We start from the raw sequence: 27,710 nt of genomic DNA, 5'->3' as shown, positions 1-27,710 counted from the left end.
AATCAACTAATGTTCAATAAATATTTAAACTTTCTTGATTCGGTCTAAACTACTTAAAGAATCTTTAAGTTTAAAAGTGTGTAATAAAATAATAAAAGTTGATTAATTAAACATAAAAAAAAGATAGCTTGAAGTATATTAACTACTTATTAATACAATAGCTTAAAATTTAAAGAATTTGAGGCCTTTAAGTAAACTTCACTATCAGTTTTCATAACTTTTCAAACAAGTGTATTTCTTCTATTTCTTTTATAAAAATGTTGAAATAAATGAATTAATACAAAAATTTTCAATTTATTTCAACTAAATATGTTTCTGTAGACACATTAATAGAAAATTTTCATTATTGGTGTCACAGTTTTAATTATAGTCAATTTTAAAAATTATTTTGCAACTAACATAACAATTGAAAGCAAATAAAAAACAACTTTTGTAAGACATAAAAAAAGATAAAGTTGCATGTTAGTTTGATATAATAAGTATTTTAAAAAAAGTTAAAGAACTTCTATATATAAATTTAAATAAAATTAAATAAAATGGCTTGAAGGAATCCACGGCAGAGAAACACCATTGTAACTGTTTCTAAAGGCAAATATATGTTAACTTTTTAGTTCTAAAAAATAACAACTTGCAACTCACATTAATTAAACATGCTAAAAACCAAAATGTCGTTCCTCTAGAGACATATTAGTTTAAAGAAAAATGGCATCAAGAAATGCAGGACAGAGGAACAGCCAGGGCGGACCGGGCAAAGTTTGCCAGTTCAAATTGGTGTTGTTGGGCGAATCTGCCGTTGGTAAGAGTTCTCTTGTGCTGAGGTTTGTCAAGGGACAGTTTCACGAGTACCAGGAATCTACTATTGGGGGTTTGTTAAAAAAGTTATTAAAATTAAATACTCATATGAGTAATAATGTATAACAATATTTGTTGAATTATCTAAAACTAAATTTATGAACTAGAAATTTACCATTAGGGGGTTGGTTAAATGTTTTTTTTATGAATACATAACCAATAATTTAGATTTCATTTTATGTATTAAAAAAGTATTGACTTATAAATGAGGTTACCAGCCTAATAAGTTGTATACCAGAAATTCTAAAAGTACTGATGTTTAATAATTCAAAGCATACCTTCTTAGCAGTATAAAAAATCTTAATTACATGTTTTACAAAGCAACGCATATCATGGTTGCTTAAGTAGATGAACAGTGCTGTAACAAGTGTTGTGAAGTATTAACAATAGTTTAGAAATTTTGTCCAATGTTAGCATTAAATCTTAGTGACAAAGCAATAATTATAATTTGTGCACAAGTTTATAGTCCAGCACATAAAATAAATCCATTGAAAAAGCCTAATTTTAAGTTGATTGTCATATATATAATGTTCTACTAAGTAATAAATGAAAATAACACATAAAAAAGAATATTAGAAGAATGTTATGTTATATTTCTGTAATATTAGCAGATTTACTCAATTTGATGATAAAGGCCAATATATAATTTGTTCATATTATTTATGACTCTAATGAAAAGAGTATTTAAGTTAATTGTTTGCTGTCAATTTTACTTAACATAAATTATTCAAATAAAAAAAACTTTTTTTACCAAAATGAGTGATTGATATAGGTTAACATAGTTGTAGTAGTAGCCTAAAGATTTTTTTGTTACATTTAGTGTTTATGACTATAAAACTTTATATGTACTGGAAAATTACAACTTTATAATTGATATCATTGGCAAAAAAAGTAAATAAACAAAATAAATAACATACTTCTAAGCTTAGTTTTTAAGTTTAAGGAAAGTAAAAAATAAGTAAACCTAAAATTAACTTTAACTATTTTAACTCCTTATGCAGCATTACATGCAAATGCTTATAGTAAAAAGCAGCTGTTTTTTAAATTTCTCAACTAAATTAGATAATACTTTTCATTCAAAGCTATGTAGTTATAATATAATAACTTTTAGTTTACATTAAATATACCATTAAATCCATATATAAATTAAAAGAACTATGTTATCAGTATAAGAACACAGTAATTGGTTGAACAAATTCAAATATTTTATCCATTTATGTGTGTAGAAATGAGAAATTCGAAAATTAAGTTATAAGTGTTAAACAAATTATTAAAAATAATAAATTCACATTTTAATCAAAAAATTTATGTGTTTATAAAAAAGTTAGAGAGTTCAAAGTTAATTTCAAACGATATGTATAATTTGATACGAAATCATAAAAGAAAATTTTATTTAAATTGTAGATCACTTGAGTTTTAAGTGCAAAAATCAATGAAGCGTTTCAATGCCAAACCACTTTGTTTGTTTTAGTTCTAAATTTGATGATAATATATATTGTATTTGCATGTGATATAGAAGTATTTATCAAACTTTTTGTTATATAGTGTACTATAAGTCTGTATTTTTGTAATTAAGTTAAAAAAATACGTTTTATCACAAAATATAACACACTAAAGAAAGATAAAACCTAAAATATTGTGTGTTTTTCAAATTTGTATTGTAAATCATGTTTAATTACACAAAAAAATTGAAAAGAAATCTAACTTTCTTAAATTACACTCTGTGCATTTTCTTCTATCCATTTAATAAGCAAAGCTTTTCAACTGGACTGAGTACAAAACATCAATAGACCATTTCAAATTAGAAGTTTTTATTCTAAACAGTGTTTCGTGCGTAATGCAATGATCACAAACTAAACTCTTAAAACATTGAGTACTGAACGTTAATTTTTTACTTTCTCTAACCAAAACACATTTGGTAATTGGTATTTTTATAACTCAATAATAGCCCAATAATTCTTAATATCTTTGGTTATATTAAAACCAAAAACATCTTTAAGAAAAATAATAGGTTTCTGATGATTTCCCCTGGCTTTTCAAATATTTCTAGAGTTTGATGAACATCATTGAATTTTTGATCAAAATAAAAACTCTGTATTTTATAAATTGTTCTATAATTGGTGGATTCTGCTAAAAAGGTGTTGATTTGTACCTATCTAGTTTTTGTAAATTATTTTCTTTCTTGCTTGAAGCGGATACTTGCCCCAAAAGTCTGTTTTAATTAATTAGAAACACCAAAATTACACTTTTTTACCATCTGGTGATAAAATTACAGTTTCTCTTTTTACTTCTGGCAGTGTTGTTTTAATATTCAAGTTTTTGACTGTTTTTGAACTTGTATTGTGTTGCCGGTTTTCTACACATAAGATAATCAATTGGCTTTCACAATAAAAATAAATTTTTTAAGGTAGTGAAGTGTAAGTTTACACTTTTTGTGTTAATGAGTAAAGTAAGCGGTAAATCCAGGGTCAGAACAAATACTGATTATCTATTGTTTGAAAAAGTTCAACAGTTATTATTTTAAATATTTTTCCTACATTTCAAACTGATAAATTTTTGTTTTCCACAGCTGTTTACTATAGTCTTACACGTGTTGATAAGATATTTCATTATCGGATTTTGCTTCATCAGATGATCTTCCCATCATTCCATCGTTTGTCATTACAAATGGAGGCAATGTTTAATTATTGTTAATAAGCTGTGATAAATATAATAACTTACAACAAGTTATATAAAAAAATTTTATCACAATAAGAAAATCAATTAACTTTCCCTTTTCCCGTACGTAGTGAGTTTATTGCCAGATAAACTTGACATCCAAAAACTTTCATTGTTCTCTTGTCATCTAATTGTCTTCTGTTCTGACTGATCAGGCAGCAGATACTTATTTCTCTGATATCTTACTTAGACCTGTTGTTATCAAGTTAAGTTACATTTTTCTTTCCATGATATACTTCATTGTGCGCAACTTTAGTTCGTAAATATCGCATTCCTCTTCGTTTGTGAGGTTGCTCAGTTCTTCTACGTTACTTAACATTTTTTGACAAGTAGCTTGTGAAGCTGATACGTCAACTGAAGGAACGTAGTAAGGATCGAACTCAGCTAAAACGGAGTCGTCCACCAAAGCAGGATTGGTTTCGTTTTGCGCGGGAGGAGCTTCTGAATAATAAGTTGGTTTCAGTAATGAAAAGTAACCATGATCATTTCGTGTAGAGTCACTAGATGTAATCCTCGACTCATAACCAAGAGAAATTGCTTCACGGTCAATTGAGTTTTCACTCGATTCGGTCTTGAATGAATTTACTTCAGATTTATTAGAGTTTTCGCTTGCTTCCTCTTTGGTAAAGTATCCTTTTCCGTCGCTGTGGAAAGGACCAGTTACTCCAAAGACAAATAAATTTTTCCTCCAATGTTCTTCCTTACCCATACGTTCACTGCAATGTAGTAAAATATTAACAACAGTTTCTTTTATTTGTAGTTTATTTGTAATATACAAAAAAACAATTTCATTTAATAATTTATTGATAAAAAACTCTATTATTAAAAATAAAAGAATAAAAAATTAACTTACCTTTTTGGGTTGGTGCTTTCACAGGTTATCCTGTCATAAAAAGATTTGCTTTTGTCATAAAAGAAGCAATCTTCTTCATTTTTGTTGTCCAACATTCTTTCCAACTTAATACAAAATTCATAATATTTCTTCCAAAACTCTTTGTCAAATTTTTTGTTACTTGCTTCAAAGTCGAAGTCGGGTACGGATTCATCAAACTCTTCGCTTGTTGCAACTTTTTTGGTTTTAATTTGGAGAGGTGTTTGATCTTCAATGAGTGCTGAACCGCTACTTTCTGAACACTGCCTGTGAACTTCTGCTAAAGTAGTCTTTTGAATGTCTCTTTCACAATCAGTAGTGATGCTGCCAGATTCAGTTGGAGAGGGACTTTTGTCTACGAGCAGGAAGCTCATATTGTTGCATAAGCTCATATTGTTTCTATTTCTTATTTCATCAAGTTCACAACAGAAAAGGTGGATCAGTTAATAATTTTTTCCTTTTTTTCCATGATATACTTCATTGTGCGCAACTTTTGTTCGTAAATATCGCATTCCTCTTCGTTCGTGAGGTTGCTCAGTTCTTCTACGTTACTTAACATTTTTTGACAAGTAGCCTGTGAAGCTGATACGTCAACTGAAGGAACGTAGTAAGGATCGAACTCAGCTAAAACGGAATCGTCCACCAAAGCAGGATTGGTTTTGTTTTGCGCGGGAGAAGCTTCTGAATGATATATGTATATAACTTGGATGTCATCAGTTGTTACTTTGGTTGGAATTCCTTTATAAACATTAATAAATTTTGGTATGAATTCCTTTGTGTGATCGACTATTGGAGCATTTTCGCTCTTTAATTTACTCAGTGAAATAGCAGCAAGTCTGGTATTACTCCACAGTTTCAAGCGAATCTTTGTTTAAAATCACTGGCAACTGGTTTTTCACAAGATATTGTATTAAAAATTGTAAACAAATGTGTATTTCCTTTCTTGAAGTGATAAAGTTCAGAATACTTTTGAGGGACTTCATTATTTTCGTCTGAAGTAGGTCTTCCTGCTAGTTGAGACATTTTTAAACAAATATAACTGCGTAAAATTATTAAATATAAATTAATGATCGATAGTCTCAACAAAATTTAAATTGTCATGTATAAATCACAATTAATTCAACTTCCATTCAATTTTATTTTGAATATCAGGGAGCTGTACGTATAACTCACAAATAGCTGTTATTATAAAGTTAGCAAATTGCAAAAATTTTCACTAATTTTTCTTGTCATCTCTCCATTGTGTTCTGTGCATATGATTGGAGAACAGTATCCTGTTTCTTTGTGTAACTCCCTTGTCTGCTCTTTTTTTTAAATTCAAATTTCACTGAAAATTGATGACAAGCTTGATGGTGTTTACTTCATCTGTTTTTTTCTGTCATCTAATTAACTTCTGTGCTGACCTGAGAACAGCAAAATGTCTCTCCATGCATTTCTCTTACAGCGGTTGATGTTGAATTGAGTTCATCACTTTGTCTTATTCCATACCCGACTTCAGTACCACATCTTTTTTGTACAAACAAAATATTTTTTTCACTTCCTTTTGTGCAAAATTTCTGTATGTTCTTGTATTTCTCTTACAGCAAAATGTCTGTATGTTCTTGTATTTCTCTAAAAGCAAAATGTCTGTATGTTCTTGTATTTCTCTAAAAGCAAAATGTCTGTATGTTCTTGTATTTCTCTAACAGCTAAATGTCTGTATGTTCTTGTATTTCTCTAACAGCAAAATGTCTGGATGTTCTTGTATTTCTTTAACAGCAAAATGTCTTAATGTTCTTGTATTTCTCTAAAAGCAAAATGTCTAAATGTTCTTGTATTTCTCTAAAAGCAAAATGTCTGTATGTTCTTGTATTTCTCTAACAGCAAAATGTCTGGATGTTCTTGTATTTCTCTAACAGCAAAATGTCTGTATGTTCTTGTATTTCTCTAAAAGCAAAATGTCTGTATGTTCTTGTATTTCTCTTACAGCAAAATGTCTGTATGTTCTTGTATTTCTCTAAAAGCAAAATGTCTGTATGTTCTTGTATTTCTCTAAAAGCAAAATGTCTGTATGTTCTTGTATTTCTTTAACAGCAAAATGTCTGTATGTTCTTGCATTTCTCTTACAGCAAAATATCTGTATGTTCTTGCATTTCTCTAACAGCGGTTGTTGTTGAAATGCGTTCATCACTTTGGCTTTTTCCATACCCAACTTCAGTACCATATCTTTTTCGTATTTTCATATCTACAAAACAAAGTATTTTTTTCACTTCCTTTTGTGCATCCTAACTTGGACTTTGTATTTGTTGTTTAACGCATTGACAAACAGTAAGGAGATAATTTTTGCATTGAGTGCATTTTTTTATCTAACAGTTATCAGTCTGCTTATTGTTTACTTTTATGAAATATCATTGCTAAATATCTGCATAAGGCAATTTCCATGCTGTAAGATGACAAAAAATACTTAATGTTTTTTACAATTAAATGTCAAAAAGTTTGCTTTTTTAGACAAAATTTATTACGGAAGAATGATGTAAAGAATTTTAAGAAAGGTAAACACCCTTACTGAACTGGACTCCGTTTCAATTTGCCTTCAGTCAAAATAACTTCCCCAAAGTTCCATGGAAAACACTATTTTACTTGTCTTTAAATTTTATACCAATATTATTGTAGACTGGATAAATCTTGTTAAAAAACCATTATGTTGTATGAAGGTTATTGCAACCCTACATGTATTTGTTGAATTATTCGTTCAGCATTGCAAACTTGTTAGCTTTCTGATAAAAAAAGGTTTAACACTAGATAATATTAATGTTTGTAACTTTACTATGGAGATATGAATTTACAACACTGTCTTAAAATAGTTCTAAAGAAAAACTTTTCACGAATCTCGTGGGCTTGCATCAAAAGCTGCCAATACACCAGGGTCAACCGTTGATTACAGGTGATTGTTAAAGCACCCAGCTGCTTAACTCTTGACTATTAATCCCCATGTTAATATAAAATTCTGATTGCAAACAACCATCATCTTGCAAAAGCATTAAAGTATGAAATACCATTTAAAGTCTCCTCCGCAAAGAAACAACTTGTTTTTTAGATTAAACTTTCGTTTGTTTCCATTAGTATGTAACCGTATCTTCCAGTGCTTCAAAAAGATCAACGTAGTGTTGCTTTTCATCTCCTGACAATTTTGCTCCTTCAAAGTCGGCCCATTTCAAATGAGGTTTGTGAGGTGCCGAAGATGTTGTTCCCTATTCATTTATAATCAAAGATGTTCAAATGGTCACTGATAACTTTGTGCCCATTTCAAAACATTTCCTCTGATATATTATTGACTTATTTTGGTACAAAGTCGTGCCTGAAAATTTTTTTATCAAATTTTTTGTTGCTCTGTTCAAAATTAAGATCAGTTACAGATCCATTCCGTTCTTCATTTAACTATTTCAACGTTGCTTTGAACGATTTGTTTCCAATAAAGTAACTTTAAAAACGCGCCCCAAACATCCGCTTCTCTTGCGTAGAAATATTCCTTGTTGGCTTGCTCCAGTGTTTTTCCACAACTTCTATTGATCCTCTGGTTTTTATCTGGATTTAAATTCTTGTCTCGGTCCTTGTCTGGGTATTGGGTTTGTTGCTACTTGTCTACCAAGCTGCTGTCGAAAAAACATGACGTTTAATTAAAACAAATTGCGTGGCCAAAGTCAATGAGTTTGATTTTTCTTGTGTTCTTGTTCACGTTTCCCGCTTTCAAGGGTAAATTCAATTTTTGTTTAATTTGTAAACGAGCTTACAATTTTTTTTTTCTTTGAAACTGCTGCATTCAGCAACAAAGCTGATGTGTTCCAACAAAGCTGATCCGATCTAAAACTTTTCAAACTGCCTTCACGTACGTTGATATTTTCTGACACAACTTCTGTCGGGGTGCCTTCTTACAGGTATTTTTTGTAATCATAGACTTATAAAGCAGTTTTGTTTATATGAATATACCTTGTTGACATCAACATTTTTCTGATCCAAGTAAAAACAATTTTTTTTTCCTTATGAAAAGTATATGCTCTGCCAATCAACATAAATATTTGTGTAATACAGCTTAATCAAATATTATATATTTATGATTACAAAATAAATTTTATTGTCTTTGAACACGTCATCTATACATTTAGATAATGAAAAATCCTATTTAAATGATATTATATAAATTTAATGTGCGTCTGCGGGTCGCGGTTCCAAGACTCTACTATCCTGACCTCCACTGACATAGCCTCCAGAACGGGCTTCTTAAATCCAATTTTCTTGATTTTTTTGGCATACAGGCGTACTCACTAAAGTCAATGCCTGAGTTCACAATGGCAATGCTATTGTGCTGCCCGCTAGTGCAAAATCAGCCTGATGTCTTCGGACTCACCTGCCTGGTAGAGGTACTGTTTGAGGTCCAGACTCTCCTTTAGCCTGGCCACCACTGCTTTGTGCCTCTGAGACACAATGACTTGTGAGGTATGACAAGTGTCTGAGTGTTGTTGAGAAAGTGTCTGATCCACAGCCTTGCTCCTGGGCAGTGTCTGCAGCGCCCGCCCAAAGGACCGGGGCTCCTGGTTTTGATGCAAACCTGAACCAGTTTGACAAACGTCTTCTTGTCCAGTCCGGACGGGACGCTCCAGATCAATTTGCTGCGGTAGCTGTTACTGCTTTTATGGTTCCGCAAGTTCTCCCTGGCTCAGACGGCAATAAGTCAACTATTAAAATATGTTGTTAAGTTACCAACCAATTTCATTTTACAAACCTGTACGCCTGTTTCAATAACACCTGGTCCATGAAAGATTTGTTTTTGTTGTGCCTTTTGCTCAACTTGTTTTTCTGTAACCACTTGCCAACTTTCCATTTTACACTCCAACCTATTGTTTTTCAATGTATTTTTTAGCTATTTCGATTGCTCTCTTTCAAAAAGAGCTTACAATAAATTGTTAATTGTTTTATTCATGAGAAGCCTTTACCGGATTGTAATTCTATACTTTACCACTTGCTCACTCAACATTATACAAGAAATGTCTCTATATTCTAAAACGTGGTAATTCTTAAAACTATATTGTTAAAAATTTTAAAAGAAGACTCTCTGTTTGGTCTTTAAAACTTCATTTTGGTCCTCTTCCAGAACACTAAGCTTCAACGCAAACCAGTATTCTTTTTTGTTTCTGAAAACAACATACCCAGTTCAAATTTTTGACTATTCCTTTCATAGTTAGTTTTTCTCAAAGGTGTTATATATAATTCTTACAACTATGCGTACTTGAATATTTTCTAAAATATTTTATATTATGGTATTTTATAGGATTTTGTTGTTACATGAACCTCCTTCATACTAACCACTTTAGATTAACTTCAGTTTGAAATGTAGAGAGATATTATCAAATAACTTAATGTATCTTAATTTGACTTGTCTCCCTTTTAACAAAAGTAAAGAAACATTTTATTTATCAAAAGTCATTTCTACTAATTGGCTTCTAAGGAGCATGATTACAGGTGCTCGTGACAGTACCCAGCTGCTTAACTCTTGAATATTAATCCCCATGTTAATATAAAATTTAGAAGTCATTTCTACTAATTGGCTTCTAAGGAGCATGATTACAGGTGCTCGTGACAGTACCCGGCTGCTTAACTCTTGACTATTAATCCCCATGTTAATATAAAAGTCTGATTGCGAGTAACCACCATCTTGCAAAAACATTACAGAAGTTTCACTCTCAAACTGGATATATCCATACTTAGTGTTGGACAGATCCTTGTTTGGCTTTGGTGAGTCTTCGATCTGGAAAAGGAGAATTGAGTATCGGATGGAATACCAGCGTTCAAAGCCTCTCCGCAAAAGAAACGGCTTGTTGCTTGAGATAAAAGAGGAATATCTCCGCAAATTGGGCAAATTATATACTCAGGCGGACTTTCTTTTACGCTCTCATCTTCATCTTTCTGGTTTACTATAGCTGTTTTTTTCTTAACTTCCGTTTGTTTCCATTTGTATGTAACCGTGTCTTCCAGCGCTTCGAAAAGATCAAAGTAATGTTGCTTTTCATCTCCTGACAATTTTGCTCCTTTAAAGTCTGCCCATTTAAGTTTCTGAGGTGCCAAAGATGTTGTTCCCTATTCATTTATAATCAAAGATGTTCAAATGGTCGCTGATGCGTACTTTGTGCCTATTTCAAAACCGAAATTTCCTCTGATATATTATTGTCTTAAATCGGTACAGAGAGTTGTACCTGAAAAATTTTTTATCAAACTTTTTATTGCTCTGTTCAAAGTTGGAATCGGGTACAGATTTAATAGTTAACCTTTTTTAATGTTGCTTTGAACAATTTGTTTCCAATAAAGAAACTTCAAAAACACTGTCCCACGCCCCAAACACCCGCGTCTCTTGCGTAGAAATATTCTTTGTTGCTCGTTCCGGTGTCTCAAGTTCCGGAGTTCCACAACTTCTTCTGATCCTCGGATTTTTATTCTGCTTTAAATTCTTGTCTCGGTCCTTGTCTGGGTATTGGGTTTGTCTATCAAGCTGCTGTTGAAAAAACATAAACGTTTTGTTTTTATCTAAAGAAAACTTTAAAACTAGGTTTAATTGAAACAAATTGCGTGGCCAAAGTGAATGAGTTTTATTTCTCTTGTATTCTTGTTCACGTTTCCCGCTTTCAAGGCCTGATGGTAAATTCCATTTTTGTTTAATTTGGAGGTCACGAAGCAGCTTACAAACCTTTATTCTTTCGAAACGACGATTGTTTCAAAAGTCACTGCTGATGTGTTATGATTTGAACTAAAACTTTCAAAACTGCCCTCACGTACGTTGATATTTTCTGACACAAATTGATGTAGAGAGATATTATCAAATAACTTTATCTATCTTAATTCGATTTGTCTCCCTTTTAACTAAAGTAAAGAAACATTTTATTTGCCAAAAGTCATTTCTACTAATTGGCTTCTAAGGAGCTTGATAACAGGTGATCGTTACAGCGCCCAGCTGTTTAACTCTTGACTATTAATCCCCATGTTAATATAAAAGTCTGATTGCAAACAACCATCATCTTACGAAAGCATTAAAGTTTGTAAACAATAAAATCTGCTTGAAAAGTTAAATAATTTCACCATTCCGAAAAATAAATTGAAATTGTTTATAAAAAACATCGGATAAAATACCAGCGTTCAAAGTCTTCTCCGCAAAAGAAACAACTTGATGCTTGAGAAGAAAACTTTTGTTTGTTTCCATTTATGTAATAGTGTCTTCCAGCGCTTCAATAAGATCAAAGTAGTGTTGCTTTTCATTTCCTAGCAGTTTCGTTCCTTCAAAGTCTGCCCATTTCAAATGAGGTTTGTGAGGTGCCGAAGATGTTGTTCCCTATTTGTTTATTATCAAAGATGTTCAAATGGTAACTGATAAGTACTTTGTGCCCATTTCAAAACATTTCCTCTGATATTTTATTGACTTACATAGGTACAGAATCGTACCTGAAAAATTTTTATCAAATTTTTTGTTGCTCTCTTCAAAATCGGGATCAGGTACAATTATTCTTCATTTAACTGTTTAAATCTGCTTTGAATAATTTGTTTCCAATAAAGTAACTTGGAAATTGGCGTCTCTTGCGTAGAACTATTCCTTGTTCGCTTCGATGTTCTAGAGTTCTGGGGTTCCACAAGTTCTTCAATTTCTTAAAACTCTTGTCTAGGTATTGGGTTTGTTACTACTTGTCTATCAAGCCGCTGTCGAAAAAACATGATGTTAGATTAATACAAATCGGCCAATATGGACCATTAGTGTTGGCAACAGGCCACTGGGGGTGAGCTTCATACGGTACACCGGGTCCCGACCACTTGACCACGTAATGTGGCCAGTTGTTGATCATGTAAACATTTTGGTCACCCTGCGCGATCAACTGTTGGATGAGAGTGGCCGGGTTATGGTTCTTGTAAGACCAATTCACCCTCACATTCTGTCCGTTGATACGTAGTGACCCAGCCAGAACATAATAGAATGCAGTTCTGGTTGAGTAGAACCTGATAACAGTGTGGTTTTTGTACACCTTTAACTTGACCGCTGAGGGGAATTGGCGCCTCAGCAGTTGTTTAGAGATACCATGCCCCCAGCCCAAAAAAATATGGATAAATATTGTGTGTTTGATACAAACAAGCAAAATTGGTGCCCAAACACAAGTTCCATTTCACGAACCATTATGGCCTTTTTTTAATTTATTGTTTTTATTTATAAAAAGCTTAAAACTAGGTTAAATTAAATCAAAATGAGTTTGATTTCTCTTGTATTCTTGTTGTAAAGCACGTTTCTTAAAGATGTCTGGGTATTGGGTTTGTTGCTAAACTTCAATCCACTCATTAGTGACGTATGAATACTTTTCAACTGTCGGGACGAGCTCGATATTTCTATTAAACCCGCCGAAGACGTAAACATTTCCTTTACAGTAAGCTGTCGCAGGACTGTCTCGACCCGATTGCATGGAAGCCAGTTCTTTTGAATCTGAAAAGTCGAAAATCTGAAAATCTGAAAAAAATAGTTTGTTTCCAATAAAGCAACTTAAAAATTGGCGTCTCTTGCGTAGAACTACTCCTTGTTCGCTTCGATGTTCTGGAGTTCCGAGAGTCGTACCTGAAAATTTTTTGTCAAACTTTTTGTTGCTCTGTTCAAAATCTGGATCAGGTACAATCCATTCTTGATTTAACTGTTTGAATATGCTTTGAATAATTTGTTTCCAATAAAGCAACTTAGAAATTGGCGTCTCTTGCGTAGAACTATTCCTTGTTCGCTTCGATGTTGTGGAGTTCCGAGAGTCGTACCTGAAAAATTGTTGTCAAAATTTTTGTTGCTCTCTTCAAAATCGGGATCCGGTACAATCCATTCTTCATTTAATTATTTCAATCTGCTTTGAATAATTTGTTTCCAATATAGCAACTTAGAAATTGGCGTCTCTTGCGTAGAACTACTCCTTGTTCGCTTCGATGTTCTCCAATCGATGGTGCCACAAGTCTTCCTGATCTTCAATTACCTAAAACTCTTGTCTGGGTATTGAGTTTGATGCCACTTGTCTATCTAGCCGCTGTTGGAGTAACATGACGTTTAATTGAAACAAATTGCGTGACCAAAGTCAATGAGTTTGGTTTCTCTTGTATTCTTGTTATAAAGCACGTTTCCCGCTTTCAAGGCCTGATGGTAAATTCAATTTTTGTTAAATTTGGAGCTCACGAAGCAGAGTTTTTCCGTATCAACTAGTTTTCCATATCGCATTAGGTGTCTTGATAAAACTTAACTCTTTCAACGTGAGTGCATCCGAAATCAACAAATTTCACCTCAAAGACTTGAGTCTTAGTGTTTATCTTCTCTCTTATTAGTATGTTGTCCGATTTGTCGTCCAAATGATAGACCCAGCAAGTTGTTTATTCAATTTGATTTTCCTTTTGTAACATTTTTGATATACTAGTAAGGATCCATATTGAGGTGCCTGAATTGTTCTTAACATTTCTTTCTTCACTTTCCTTTTGCTCGTTCTAATCCTGATGATTTTTTGATACTTGAGTTGGAAATGAATGTTAAACACGACGGAAGTGTAAGTTTAAGTAGTCATACGCTAGTAATTCTCTGTATGTCACGCATATTTACTGTTTTTAGGGCACAAGTTCTTGTTTAGTTGATTCGTTAGAGTCCATTTTTACTGCTTTTTTAAGATGTAGCTGAAATAAACGTATTATGATAAAGCAAAATAATTTCAGGTACTGTTAATATTTGTTGAAAGAGATTTCCAATTTTTTTTCAAATGTTTTTGTTGTTTGGCATCTTTAAAATACAACAAAACCAACACTTGTATTAAATTTTCTACAACAGTTTTCAAATTACTAATTTCTTGTCATAAGAACTGAATGCTTCGCCAAAAAGTATTTTAAGTCAATGAAGTTTGGAATGAAACTTAAAGGGTATTGGAAGGTGTTCCTTTGTTTTCCATTTTCTAGTCAAGGATTTTACCGAAAAAACGGTTAATTATAACTTCTTTTGTCTTGCTAAAAACAGCTTTTCTTTCGTCAGCTGCTTTCCTTATTGATAACTGTTTGCAAACACTTTCTTTTTGGTAAACTTGTGTTTGTAATTATAGCTAAATGTTTAAAAATTCATTATAATTATAAATTTTATAAAATAAATAAAACTTGAAAAAAGACTGAATGTGACATTCAAAAGTGTCTTCAGCATAAACTACTAAAAGTTAATTAAGAATTTTTTTATGCATCTACTGTTACGATAGTTGCTAATATGTTAAAAAATAGGTAGTTGTTAATAATTTAAAAATATTCTACTGTGTCAGTATAACTATCCTAGAAACTAAGTGTCTATATTGAAAATTATAGCTCGCCAGTTTCATAACAAACTGTTATTACCCATTTTTCCTTCATCTTGACCCTTCTACTATTGAAATTACTTCAGTCACGCATTCAACCTGAGCATGGTCAACATACGATGTGTCAGCATAAGATGTAGCCATGGACTCATTCATGTTTGAAACATCGAGTTCATCGTTCGTACTATAAGGTGGTGGCTGAAGCTCATTATTTTTTTCGACAGTCATTTCTCCTTGCTGAAAATGAATGCTCCGCCAAGTATTTTAAGTCGATGAGGTTTAGAAAAAACTCTTTCAAAAAATGTTTTTTACCTGGAAGTTTATTCTAAAGATTTTTTACTAGAATTAAACTTCCAAAATTAGTAAAAATAATCACTTCTTTGAAATATCATCCAAGTAAATCTGCTTTTACCCATTATGCCAAGTCATCAAGATCTAAATTTAATGTGTTCTCTTATTACGTCTTTAAAATCAACTCCTTTGTTTTTGAATCTATTGGGTTCTCAACTTAAATATTCTATTGTTATCACAACATATGACTGAATGTGTTTAATGATAATGATTGTAAACATTCTAAGAAAAAAAAGTTAAAAAATATTTAAATGATGAGATTTTATTGATCGCTAACACTCAAGTCTTGTTAAATATTTCTACTGATTCCATATCTAAATCATATCTTTGTTCGATTAATTTCAGCAGTACTAAAGCCTTGCCAACTGACTAATTTTCCGTTGTGATTTGTTGTTATTCAAAGTAGTTAGTTATTTCTGCTGATTCCATATCTAAATCATATCTTTGTTTGATTAATTTCAGCAGTACTGAAGCCTTGCCAGCTGATTAATTTTCCGTTGTGATTTGTTGATATACAAAGTAGTTAGTTATTTCTGCTGATTCCATATCTAAATCATATCTTTGTTCGATTAATTTCAGCAGTACTGAAGCCTTGCCAACTGACTAATTTTCCGTTGTGATTTGTTGATATACAAAGTAGTTAGTTATTTCTGCTGATTCCATATCTAAATCATATCTTTGTTCGATTAATTTCAGCAGTACTGAAGCCTTGCCAGCTGACTAATTTTTCGTTGTGATTTGTTGATATACAAAGTAGTTAGTTATTTCTGCTGATTCCATATCTAAATCATATCTTTGTTCGATTAATTTCAGCAGTACTGAAGCCTTGCCAACTGACTAATTTTCCGTTGTGATTTGTTGATATACAAAGTAGTTAGTTATTTCTGCTGATTCCATATCTAAATCATATCTTTGTTCGATTAATTTCAGCAGTACTGAAGCCTTGCCAACTGACTAATTTTCCGTTGTGATTTGTTGATATACAAAGTAGTTAGTTTTTTCTACTGACTCCATATCTAAATCATATCTTTGTTCGATTAATTTCAGCAGTACTGAAGCCTTGCCAGCTGACTAATTTTTCGTTGTGATTTGTTGATATACAAAGTAGTTAGTTTTTTCTACTGACTCCATATCTAAATCATATCTTTGTTCGATTAATTTCAGCAGTACTAAAGCCTTGCCAACTGACTAATTTTCCGTTGTGATTTGTTGTTATACAAAGTAGTTAGTTATTTCTACTGACTCCATATCTAAATCATATCTTTGTTCGATAAATTTCAGCAGTACTAAAGCCTTGCCAACTGACTAATTTTCCGTTGTGATTTGTTGTTATACAAATTAGTTAGTTATTTCTACTGACTCCATATCTAAATCATATCTTTGTTCGATTAATTTCAGCAGTACTAAAGCCTTGCCAACTGACTAATTTTCCGTTGTGATTTGTTGTTGTACAAAGTAGTTAGCTTTTTATATTCACCGTATGAGCTAGTGTTGTAAAGCAGCTCTCAATGTAGCTAAAATTCTGCTTAGCTAGAACTTGTAAACCGAAAACTTTAGTCAGCATGTAAGTTGTCAACACATTTTTCATATTCACATTACGTTCAACCATATTCTTTATTTTCTTTTCCAAACTTTTGGATGGAAAATGTTCTGCTCTCTTTATAGCTGAGATTAATTCAGTGGTTTCTAATGTACTACCCGTGAAGTATTGAGTTTTAATTGTTTTAAACTAAACACTTACAATACGTTTTTGCTTAGCAAAGATAAATACAATTATTTTAATTAATATATGCTTTCTTAGGTATTTTAGTACTATTTTCTCATTTATTTATTAGTTTTTCAGCACTCTCTCACACAGAGATGTTACATACAATTTGGAGAGGTTGAAAAAATGAGACATGGAAAGTTACAGCATTTGTAACACCTTTTTTATTTTCTAGCTGACAGCATATCTCTTATGAATTGTTCAACTTAGCTTGTTAATATAATCTTTATAAGTTGAACCTTGTCAGATTTCATTTTTCCTGTCATAAATATATTTTTGGTACTAAAAAAAGGAATATTTTTTTAAAGACAATTAATAATTCGCTTGGGGTGAATTGCAACGTTTTCAATGTCCCAAAACACGTTGACTGTAATACTTAACCTAGCAGGGAAACTGTGATTACGTTTTTATTAATTTGTACCTAAATCAACATGTATAAATGAAAAACTTAATGTTTGAAATTTATCAACCCAAGCTGTAATTTTTCTCATCTTTTACTTATCATGCACAATCCATATTATCATGTGAAAGTATAATTTTAACTCTCTTTAGTACACAATGTATTGAATTTCTCATGTTCGTTTTATATACAACTTTCACAGCTTACTGGTTGACTCTTAGCCTTCTTTTTTTATTGAGATGAATAATGTTTCTATATTGCACAATAACTTGTAGTTTTTTCTTACATTTTTTTATTGAACGAACTTAATGACACACTTACCATTTCATACTTGAAACTTTTATTTAACTGAGTTGAGTTAGACATTATGAACACAATTGATTATCAAATGTTTTTAACATCTGCATTAACTGCACAGATCTTCAACTTAATTAATGAATTGATTTTCAATTCTTTTATTTAACTTGACACATAAATTAATTTTAATATTAGTAAGACGTTGGATTATATAAATATAAACGTTGTATTAACTTGAAACTTCATATTTAATTAATTTATAATAAAATGTTTTTGTAACTTTTATTCTTTATACTAAAATTTAATTGCAAAGAGTACCAGTTAAACACTACTTATTAAAATATATAATTTTCACTAGAGTATTAGTTGTACTGTACACACACTATTTTTGTAAGTATCATACAAAAAAGTTAATCCTTCTACATCTCGGCTTATACATATCAATATTAAAATACATTTATTTTCTTAGTATAGCTGCGAATGTAGCTAGTTAAAAGTATATTGGTAAACATTAACACTATAAATTGAAATTTTAAAGTTAACCAAAATTGATTGTACACTGAAATATGTAATTTTCTCGCTCTACTTTCGCTAGTTAAAAGTAAAACAATAGTAACCTTGAATGGGTGTCACAATACAATTTATTCAAGTAAAAGTAAATGTACACAAATTACAATTTTGTCTGGCTTAACTTAAACTTTTCTACTATACATTTTATCTTCACTTTTCAACGTGTATTAACATTAAATAATACCACCTGATTTAGTCACAATACAATATATTCAAGTATAAGTAATTCTAAACTAACAAAAACTTTCATCACTCATTTATGTAATTTTACACTAGTTACAATTTTGTCCCATTAACTTCTTTCTAACTCTTTTCTCTCCACACACATAGCGGCCTTCCTGACGCAGACGGTTTGCTTGTCGGACACGACGGTCAAGTTCGAAATATGGGACACGGCCGGACAGGAGAGGTACCACTCACTCGCCCCAATGTACTACAGAGGCGCTCAGGCTGCTATTGTGGTGTATGACATCACTAATCAGGTAATTTGTTGTTAAATATTACCAATGTTATACAGGCTGCTATAGTGGTGTATGACATACTAATCAGGTATAAATTTTATTACATAACGCATATCTATCAAAAGAAGGATTTTGTTAGTAGAGATAAGGGAAAAAATTAACACTTTTTGTCTAAATAATTTTTATAGGAATGTTTTTTATTAAAAGCTGTATTATTTAAATTATTACTAAAAATAAAATTAAATTATAAGCTTTTTGATGTAAAAATTTAAAATAAATTTTTTTATAATTGATATTAATGAGTTTTTTTGTTGAAGAAATATAAAGTATTAACAACATGGATGTTTATGTGAAATAAACTTGATAAACGTATCTAGGACACATTCGGACGCGCAAAGACCTGGGTGAAGGAACTGCAGAGACAAGCATCACCAAACATAGTTATCGCACTTGCTGGCAACAAAGCTGATCTCACGCAAAAGAGAATGGTTGAACACGATGTTAGTTTTATTATTAATATATATAAACAAGAAATTAGACTTATTTGAAAAAAAACTGTTGAACCTGACTAAGTGTAATTAAATAATAAATAAAAAAAGAGCTGATCTCACGCAAAAGAGAATGGTTGAACATGATGTTAGTTAAATTAGATAAAAAAATAAATATTATTATTAGAAAAAATGAATAAGAATGGTTGAACACGATGTTAATTTTTGTGGTTATTAATAAATATAGCAAATAATTGACCTATTAAAAAACGGTTGAGCATTACGTTAGTTTGATTTAAATACAGTTGTTAATTGTTATTACAAAAAACTAACCTCTATTAAAAAAAGGTTGATGATAACTTAAGTTGATAGTATTTGTTTAAACATCATATTTATACAAGTAAAAATGTATAACATTATTAATGTACATGGCTTAATTTAAAAGTTTTGATTTGTGAGAAATAATTAAAAACAACTTGAAGATAAACATTTTATTTGCCAAAAGGTGATTAGAAATATGGTTTTGGGAAATCTGTTTTTTTTATATGTAGGATATATATACTTTTTATAAGTTGAATTAAGAAAATAAGAATTAAAAATGTTAAATTTCAATTAAAAATGTTTTTGTAATAATAAAAATTTATATAATAGTCAATTCACTGTTGTATTGTATTTATTAAGTTAGCAAAAACATTAAAGACCTAATAATATAAGTTAACACATGTTAACCTTAGTTTAAATTACAAAAAATTAAATAAAATGTTGATTTGACAACACTTAGTTGGTTATTTGATAGATTGTTATGCGTTAAAATTTGAAATCAAGGTGTTGAGAATAAAAGCTGACGAGTTGACATCGATGATAGATGTTTGTTAAAAAAAAATTATAAGTCATTTTATAAACCTTTGAATAATTAAACTGTGATAATAAACTTTCATACAACAACATAGGTTTCTTCAGTATTGTTTTTGATACTATGATTCTCAAAAAAGACCAAAAATAATAAGTTAAATATAAAAAAAAATTAAAGTTGTATATGTAGTTAACAAATAACATAAGCTTCGATTATTTCTTGAAACTTAAACAAGTTGAAAACTATTTTAAAGTATTGTTTGTTGTATCTTTGAATAAAAGTTTTTTTATTAGTTGTTGAATTTTCATAATTATACATAAGACATAATAATATAAGAATATGATCTTTTTTTACTTAAATGCTATACTTGTGTAGTAATACATATGCTGTTAGATTATTTTCAATTCTAAATAATTTAATTTCATTATTCTGATAATTCAAAGCATGTTTTACTAATTTAGAATAGAAAGGATGAACTTTGATGCCAGTTTTTAACTTTTGCTGTTGTGTAAAATCACTGAGTTTCCCATTTAAAAATAAATTAAAGTGTTACATAAGATAAAATTTTCTAGTGTTTCTAGAATTCTTGATTTAGTAGAACCTTTTAAAAGAGGTTACTTCTGTAAAGATTAATTAAAATAATAAAGTTTTGCAATAATAAACTTAGCTCAATAATAATTTGATTAAAAAATAACTTGAGTAAAAATAAAATTTCAAGTTATACAATAATGATCAATTCTTTTTAAAAATTATTTATGGTAAAATTTTTTGTATTTTTAGCAAAAACCACTGTTTATATAATGTATATATTGCACAATAAGTTTTAAGTTTTATTGATTTTTTTTTCACTGCACTGAATTGAGCGTTTAATTTTCTTATGAACATTCAAAAGTGAGAGGAGATATAATTTTTTGCAAGTATTAATTTAGTTGACAGTGTTTTAGTTTTTTTTCTGAAAATTGTGTTTTGAAAAAAATAAAAATTTGTACAACATGTTTTAGTTTATTCAAAGTGTTATAGTTTCTCCTAAAATATCTGTTATCTCGATTGTTCTATAAATTAATTTAATTAAAAACAGCTTATGCTAATCTTAAATTTAGAAAAGCATAATTTAATTATAATGTTAATTTTTGTTTACTTTTTCAAAAGTCCAAGACAAACATTTTATTTTGTCATCTATTTTAATAATATTCATGTTTTGTATGTTATTTGTTTTTTCATAAATGTAGTATGTTGGCCTAATAAATTTAAAAATATAGTGAGTGTAATCATAGGACATATTTGAATTCTATTAATATTCTTTAATTAGTTGATATGTCAATTTTGTGTATCTTTAAATCTAATAATTCAAATAAAAAGAACCAAGTTGAATTAAAAACACAATTTTAAGTGCCTGATCAGAACTAAAATAATTAAGTTAAGTAATTTTTTTTATGTTATAAACAAGTATGAATTTTATAATAAAAAAAGCTGTTATTCAAAAGTTTATTATTTTGCAACAGAAGGCAAAAACATGTGATAACTAAAATCAATTAAGTTCAATTATAGAAAAAAATGGTTATTGTTGTTTTCTTCAATACTGAAATAAATTTAAAACAAAGTAATGTTTTTAAACAAAACTCATATTCATATTAAATTCATATTTTGTAATAAATAAGCTAGCAAAAAATTGAATTAAAACATGATTAGTAATTTTGAGTTAAAATGTACACCTTTTAACCTATTACCATATTTTTTTATTAAATTCACATAAGTTAAAATTGAAAGTAGATAAGTTTATACAATTGTAATTAAACAGCGTCATCAAGTATTTTTGTGTAGGTTTTTTAGTTACTCATTAACCTTTTGTGCTGTTCAAACTAAATAACAATTTGTTTTTATTTACTGGTATAGTAAAAAAGAGATTTGAAACCAAAAACTGCATTTTTTACCAAATAAAAAAAAGCTAAAAGTTGAATTTAGAAAACATATTTTTTAAACTTTTAAAAGTTTAAAAGAATTAAGTCTGTTATTTATTCTTCGGACAAAAATTGAAATTATATAACACAAATTGTTAATCAAATCAAACTGTTTTAGTTGATTTTGTTTTAGTAAAAAACAAGTTTTTACTGTTAAAATATCGAAACATAGAACAAAAGTTCGTACAACTAAAAACTGAACTTCTTTCTTTTTTGACGAAATTCAAATTCTTCCTATTCTTATAGATTTTATTTATGATTTCAATTTTGAAAATAACCTATTTTGTGTTGCATAAGTTGAACTTTTTTCAAATTGATTTGATCATGTATAAAATAATTCATTGCATAAATTTGTAGTTTAATTTAAACAAAGCATTTTTGAAGTTAAAACTTCAGTCTTTTTTCTCGAAACATTTTTTTTTACTTCAGTTAGCTTCTTACAGTTTTTCATTTGATGTATTTATGTTTTCTTATAAGCTGTTTTTCCTATTTAAAGATAAATTAAACCATTTTTCGAAATTGAAAAAAATCTAGCATATTGATTTTTTGCGTAAAATTTTTATTGAGTTTTTGACTAGACATCTTAATTGAATTAACCCAGTTTTTTATTAAATTATTTCTGTTGTTTTGCCTTCTTGGTTCAACCATTTTTATCGCAAGTTATATATCATTATTCAGATAAATATAATGGTAAAATTATAAATTAAGCATGTTGAATTCAATTCTGTTAACTAATATTTATTTTAGAATGTATTAAAAAACTTAATAAAACTTAAAAATCTTATAAGCTAATTTGTATATGCATTTGTTTTTTGTTTAAAATAAAATTAAGTGCACACAGTTTATTGACAATTAGCACTAATATAAACACGTAAGTGATATTTGTGTACATAATTGAATTGACTTGAAAAAACTGAAACACAAAACTTTAATTTTTAAAGCATTTAAAAAATGTATACTTATTTATACTAAATATTACAATCAAATATTCAATATGTATATAAAGTTAATGTTTCAAATATATACAAATTTTGTATTTGAAGCTTCTTTAAGTTAACATACTCTCAAATGTCCCCCAATAAATAAGGTAAATTTGTTTCAAATTTTATTGTTGATAATAAGTAACAATTATTCACTGAATAACATCAACTCAATTCCATATGTTTTTTATTTTATATGCTACACTAGTTGAGAGTAAAAATATGTGATGTAAACTAAGTATTATGTGCAAACTTTAAGTTATTGTTAGTTTTAACTATAAGTTAAATATATAATTCTATTAATCAGCAGTTTATAGTGCAAAAATGTCACATAACATTATTATTACTAAAATAAATATTGAATTTGTAAAAAAAGTGTTATATGCAAACTTCTCTGATACTATTAAGAACTACTACTTCAATTATTAAAATATTAAGTAAATAACTAAATATTTTTATTTTCTTATAGGAAGCAGCAGCATACAGTGAGGAAAACGGACTTCTTTTTATGGAAACTTCAGCTAAAACAGCAATGCACGTCAATGATATATTTCTTGCTATCGGTTAGTTTTTGTTAAAATAAAAATAAATGATTTTATTCTTGCTATTGGTTAGTTTATTTGTTTTAAAATAAATACAATGACTTTAATCCAATAATTTGCATAGTTTGTTGTAAAAAAAATAATATGATATTATATTTAAAAAAATAACTAAATTATATTGGTAAAAGTAACTAATGTAATAAATTACACGTATATGATATGTTCTTATACTTAATTTTTTTTAAATAAAGTACTTCTCATGTAGTTAATTGTGCAGTAATATTAAAATTTAATTATTACAAATAATAACAACAACAAAAAATTAGCGCACTACACTATATGCTTAAAGTTTATTATTAATAAAATGTGTTAATTTTTACTAAAATGTGTCAACATTGTTTACAGTAAAACATGTAATTGTTATATTATATTCTTTCTATAGTTACTTATAAATTAGTGCAGTTTTTAAGTATAATACAAATTTATGCGATAAAAACATAATTTTTTAAAATTTGTATTAAATTTTTAGTTCAAAAGTAGTACTTAAAACAATTGCTTCTTCGTACTTCAAATATATACAGCTTACTTAAACGTTTTTTTTTTATGATTTTATCTTGTTTAATTTATCTCAGTTTTATCTAGAAAAAACACATTTTAACTGTAAGCTTACAGGTGTTAAATGTTAAATAGGTTGAAACTTTTATGTAAGATCAAAGTATTTTTTAATTCCTTAGATGTTTCCTTAAATGTTTATTACAACGTGAAACTAAGTTGATATTTCGTAAAGTTAAGTAGAACTGAAAATTTTAAGTATATCTTAAATACATAAATACTATAACATTTTAAATGAAACATAAGTAATTGTACCTTAAGCTATTTTACATAAAATGTAAAAGAATGACAATAACTACTAAAAACTTAAATTTTTAAATCAATATTTATCAAATAAATTGAAAGTTACTTTTTTTTTCAAATGTCGAAATTTTTATGGCATTATAAGTTTCTTTTTGGTCGTCACATGTGGTATTTTTTTTATTTTTAACCAAAAAACGTGATCTTACGTATACACACTATGACATCATAAAGTGTTTTTTAAATTTTGAAAAGAAATGCGTAATATATTTGTGTATTGTGTTTTATTGTTTATGTTGAGAACGTTGTTTTAACTTAAATTTTAACTAAAGTAATTAATTTTTCAAATAATATTATGAATTACTTATAATTTATAATTAATCATACAGTCGGTAATTTTCTGTTTTTTTTATTATATTTAAGTAGCCAATTAAAAATAATATCACTTTGTTATCAAGTAAACTTAACTAATTTCAATAGTGAATAGTAAAAACAAAATTCTTAAAAAAAAAAATAAAGCTGACCACATTTGTTTTGTTAAGTCTTAAGTATTTTATAATGTTAATGTTACAATGATAAAACATAAATTTTAGTTGCTGATATGTACAAAAATTAAATTTGTTTAAACTCAAAGAAATTTTATCTTATGATATTTGTTATGTCAACATTTTCTTAAGGCGAAACCCTCAAATTTAATTACCTAAAAGTTGAAACCACAGTTTTCTACAAATCTGCTAAACATGCACTAAAACCAATATTTTCAAAACAAATGCTAATACAACTATTATTATTATTTACAGAAATTCTGCCTTGTTTTTGAAGTGTAGTTATAATTAATGTATGTATGAGGTAGTTTGCTAACCTTAACTAAGAACATGAGTAAATTAAAAACATATTATTCATGTAAACTGAGTGTCATTTACTTGGATAAGACGTTTGAAGTTTTATTTTGAAAATATTTATTTGTTACCTAAAAATGTATATGAAAAAAAAAAACAGTATTTCAGATTCGTTTTTAGGTAACAAACTATATTTGAAAAGTTATAAAAAGCTAAACACTTAAACTCCAAAGTAAATAAAATATACTTTAAGTGAATTAAAGTAAACAACTTCTAGTATGAAAACTTTGACACAATGCGACTCTTAAGATTTTCAACTTTATGTGGAAAATCAATTAACATCAAAGTCAATAAACTCGAACCAACTTTGTTGTTTTGATATATTTGACCTATTACCATTATAAGTTACTCAATTAAACACTTTAACTATAGTATCATAAGATTAAGATAATTTCCAACCTAATATAAAGCTTGAATTTCATAAATATATATCATAAATAATGAGTAAGTAAAGTATACAATTTACTCCAAATATATAACAGAAGTATCAATAAATGTCAAAACGTATGAAAAGAATCCTTTTTAAAAATTATGAAAAATACATAAATTATATACTTAGCTCTACCTTATCTGTCATATTTAAATTAACATATTTTCAATACTGAATTAGTAAATGATAATTTCGATATTCTTAAATAACAATATTGTTGATGACAATAATATTTGTTTAAATTAAATTTATTAGTTATATTTAAATAATTGTGTTACTTATAGCATTTGAATGAAACTTTGTTTTATATTGATCTGTTCATTTTGGTACTTGATTTTCAGTCTTGGGAGATCTAAGTTATGGAAGTTAAAACAATTAATTCAAAATTTTAAAAAAATTTGTAGCATCACGTTCTATTCTAGTTGTTCTTAAAAAAATATCGATATGTTTTATTTAGATTCCAACTTAAAATCTTTCCTAGTCATTTTCACTACTCTAAATATTAGATCCCACTAATTACAGGGTTGCCAAATAATCTGGAATTAAATAATTTAGGCAAAAAAAACCTGAAAAAATCCTGGAATATAAGAAATTCTGTATAAAAACGTAGAATGTCGAACAGAAGTCATTAAAAAACCTGGAATTTTCAACAAAAATCATCAACAAAAAACCTGTAATTTTGAACAAATAAACTTGTTAAACACCAATTTTCATTTTCAAATTAAAATATCTTCCTCTCACAGCTGAGAAACTGCCGAAGAACGACCAACCGTCCGGCAGACAGCAGGGAATCAACGTGGGCGACAGCAACCAACAGGGAGAGAACCAATCAAAATCATGCTGCGGGGGCTCCTCCTCCAATCAGGAGCGTTGAAAATTTTGGCGGGAAAATGTTGATTGGCGGGAGAAATCACCACCTACTATTTACAGGAGTTTCACACATTTAAAAATAGAATTTAAAAAGCTTGGATTTTTTTCTTGTGTTTAATTTAAGTTTCATTTAAAAAAGTTAACAATAATGTCTTTTGTAGTTAAGATGCGTTATTGAGTTTTTTTTTATTTACAAACTTTTCAAGGCCTGTTAATAAAGTTAACTGAAGTATAAGCAAAAAGATATTCAAACATAAAGACAAACTTGAAAATTATCATTAAAATTTTATAAGTATTAAATTAGTTATGTATCTTTTTTTATTCTTTCTATTTTATTGTTGCGGTTTTTCACCGTTCCAAACTTTTCTTCTTTTTTTTTAACTTTATATTATTTTCATCAATTATTATAAAATACATATGTAAGCATTAAAAAAGACATTTTATAAGTAAGATATTTTCAACAAGTTTACACCATAATATTATACAATTAAATATATATTTGCGGAATATTTTTACTATTTATGGAAATTTTGAAGAGTTTTACTTTTTTTTTGTGTAAGAACTTTTTCTGATAACTAGACTTGATTTATTTAACAACTTGTTATTGTAAATCTATGAAACGTTAATGTTTTGATTTAAATTTTTATTTGTAAGTACTTACTCGTGCAATCAGTAAAATAAAGACTTTTCATTTTAAATAAAGTTTCTTTTTCACTAATTTTCAACATACTTAACAAATATTCATCCATAAAATACAGAATTTTAAACAATGCTTTTTTTTAAATATAAACTAAAAATATAGGTGCTGATCTTAAACAAAAGTCTCGTTCTATTGAAAAAGAATTTCTTAATGTATTTTTTTAGTTCACTGAAAATAAATTCTGTCTAGTTGTAGTAAGTGTTAAGATTTCGTTGTTAAAGTTAATAAAACCCACATAAGTCTAAATATTTTGCAGTTAAAATGTTGAACTGAACCACATTCAAAGCTAAAGTTGACTATTTAAAATGTACAAGTTAACCATTAAAAATCTTTTAAATTGTGTAATGAGTTTAATTTTTTACATTTAAAGAAATTAGAGGCTATAAATAAAAACATATTCAAAAATAATGAAAAATTAAATGATTATATTTCGTACTACTACATCCATATTATACTTTTAACATGTCTTTCGCATTTTTTCTGCATGTCATCTTTATTGTAGCT

General features: G+C 28.6%; 1 protein-coding gene across 1 annotated transcript; it reads left to right on the top strand.

Annotated features, from left to right (window-relative positions):
• The first annotated feature begins 684 nt into the window (after positions 1–684).
• Positions 685–27,710, top strand: LOC145832005 (ras-related protein Rab-5B-like). Its single transcript, XM_082939366.1, has 5 exons — positions 685–865; positions 18,504–18,655; positions 19,012–19,134; positions 23,383–23,476; positions 26,380–27,710. The coding sequence occupies exons 1-5, from the start codon at positions 703–705 to the stop codon at positions 26,508–26,510; spliced, it is 663 nt and encodes a 220-aa protein (XP_082795492.1). The 5' UTR covers positions 685–702; the 3' UTR covers positions 26,511–27,710.

This window comes from Thalia democratica, chromosome 3, assembly GCF_965202585.1.
Source record: "Thalia democratica chromosome 3, ktThaDemo2.hap1.1, whole genome shotgun sequence".
Taxonomy (NCBI): domain Eukaryota; kingdom Metazoa; phylum Chordata; class Thaliacea; order Salpida; family Salpidae; genus Thalia; species Thalia democratica.
Note: the sequence above shows the minus strand (reverse complement) of the source record. Positions and strands in the feature narration are given on the sequence as shown.

What these genes read in the sequence shown, in the direction of transcription:
- LOC145832005 (XM_082939366.1), top strand. Translation starts at nt 703, where the DNA reads ATGGCATCAAGAAATGCAGGACAGAGGAACAGCCAGGGCGGACCGGGC. An exon ending in TGTATGACATCACTAATCAG is followed by an intron (nt 18,656 to 19,011) that starts GTAATTTGTTGT and finishes AAACGTATCTAG; the next exon opens with GACACATTCGGACGCGCAAA. An exon ending in TGATATATTTCTTGCTATCG is followed by an intron (nt 23,477 to 26,379) that starts GTTAGTTTTTGT and finishes TTCCTCTCACAG; the next exon opens with CTGAGAAACTGCCGAAGAAC.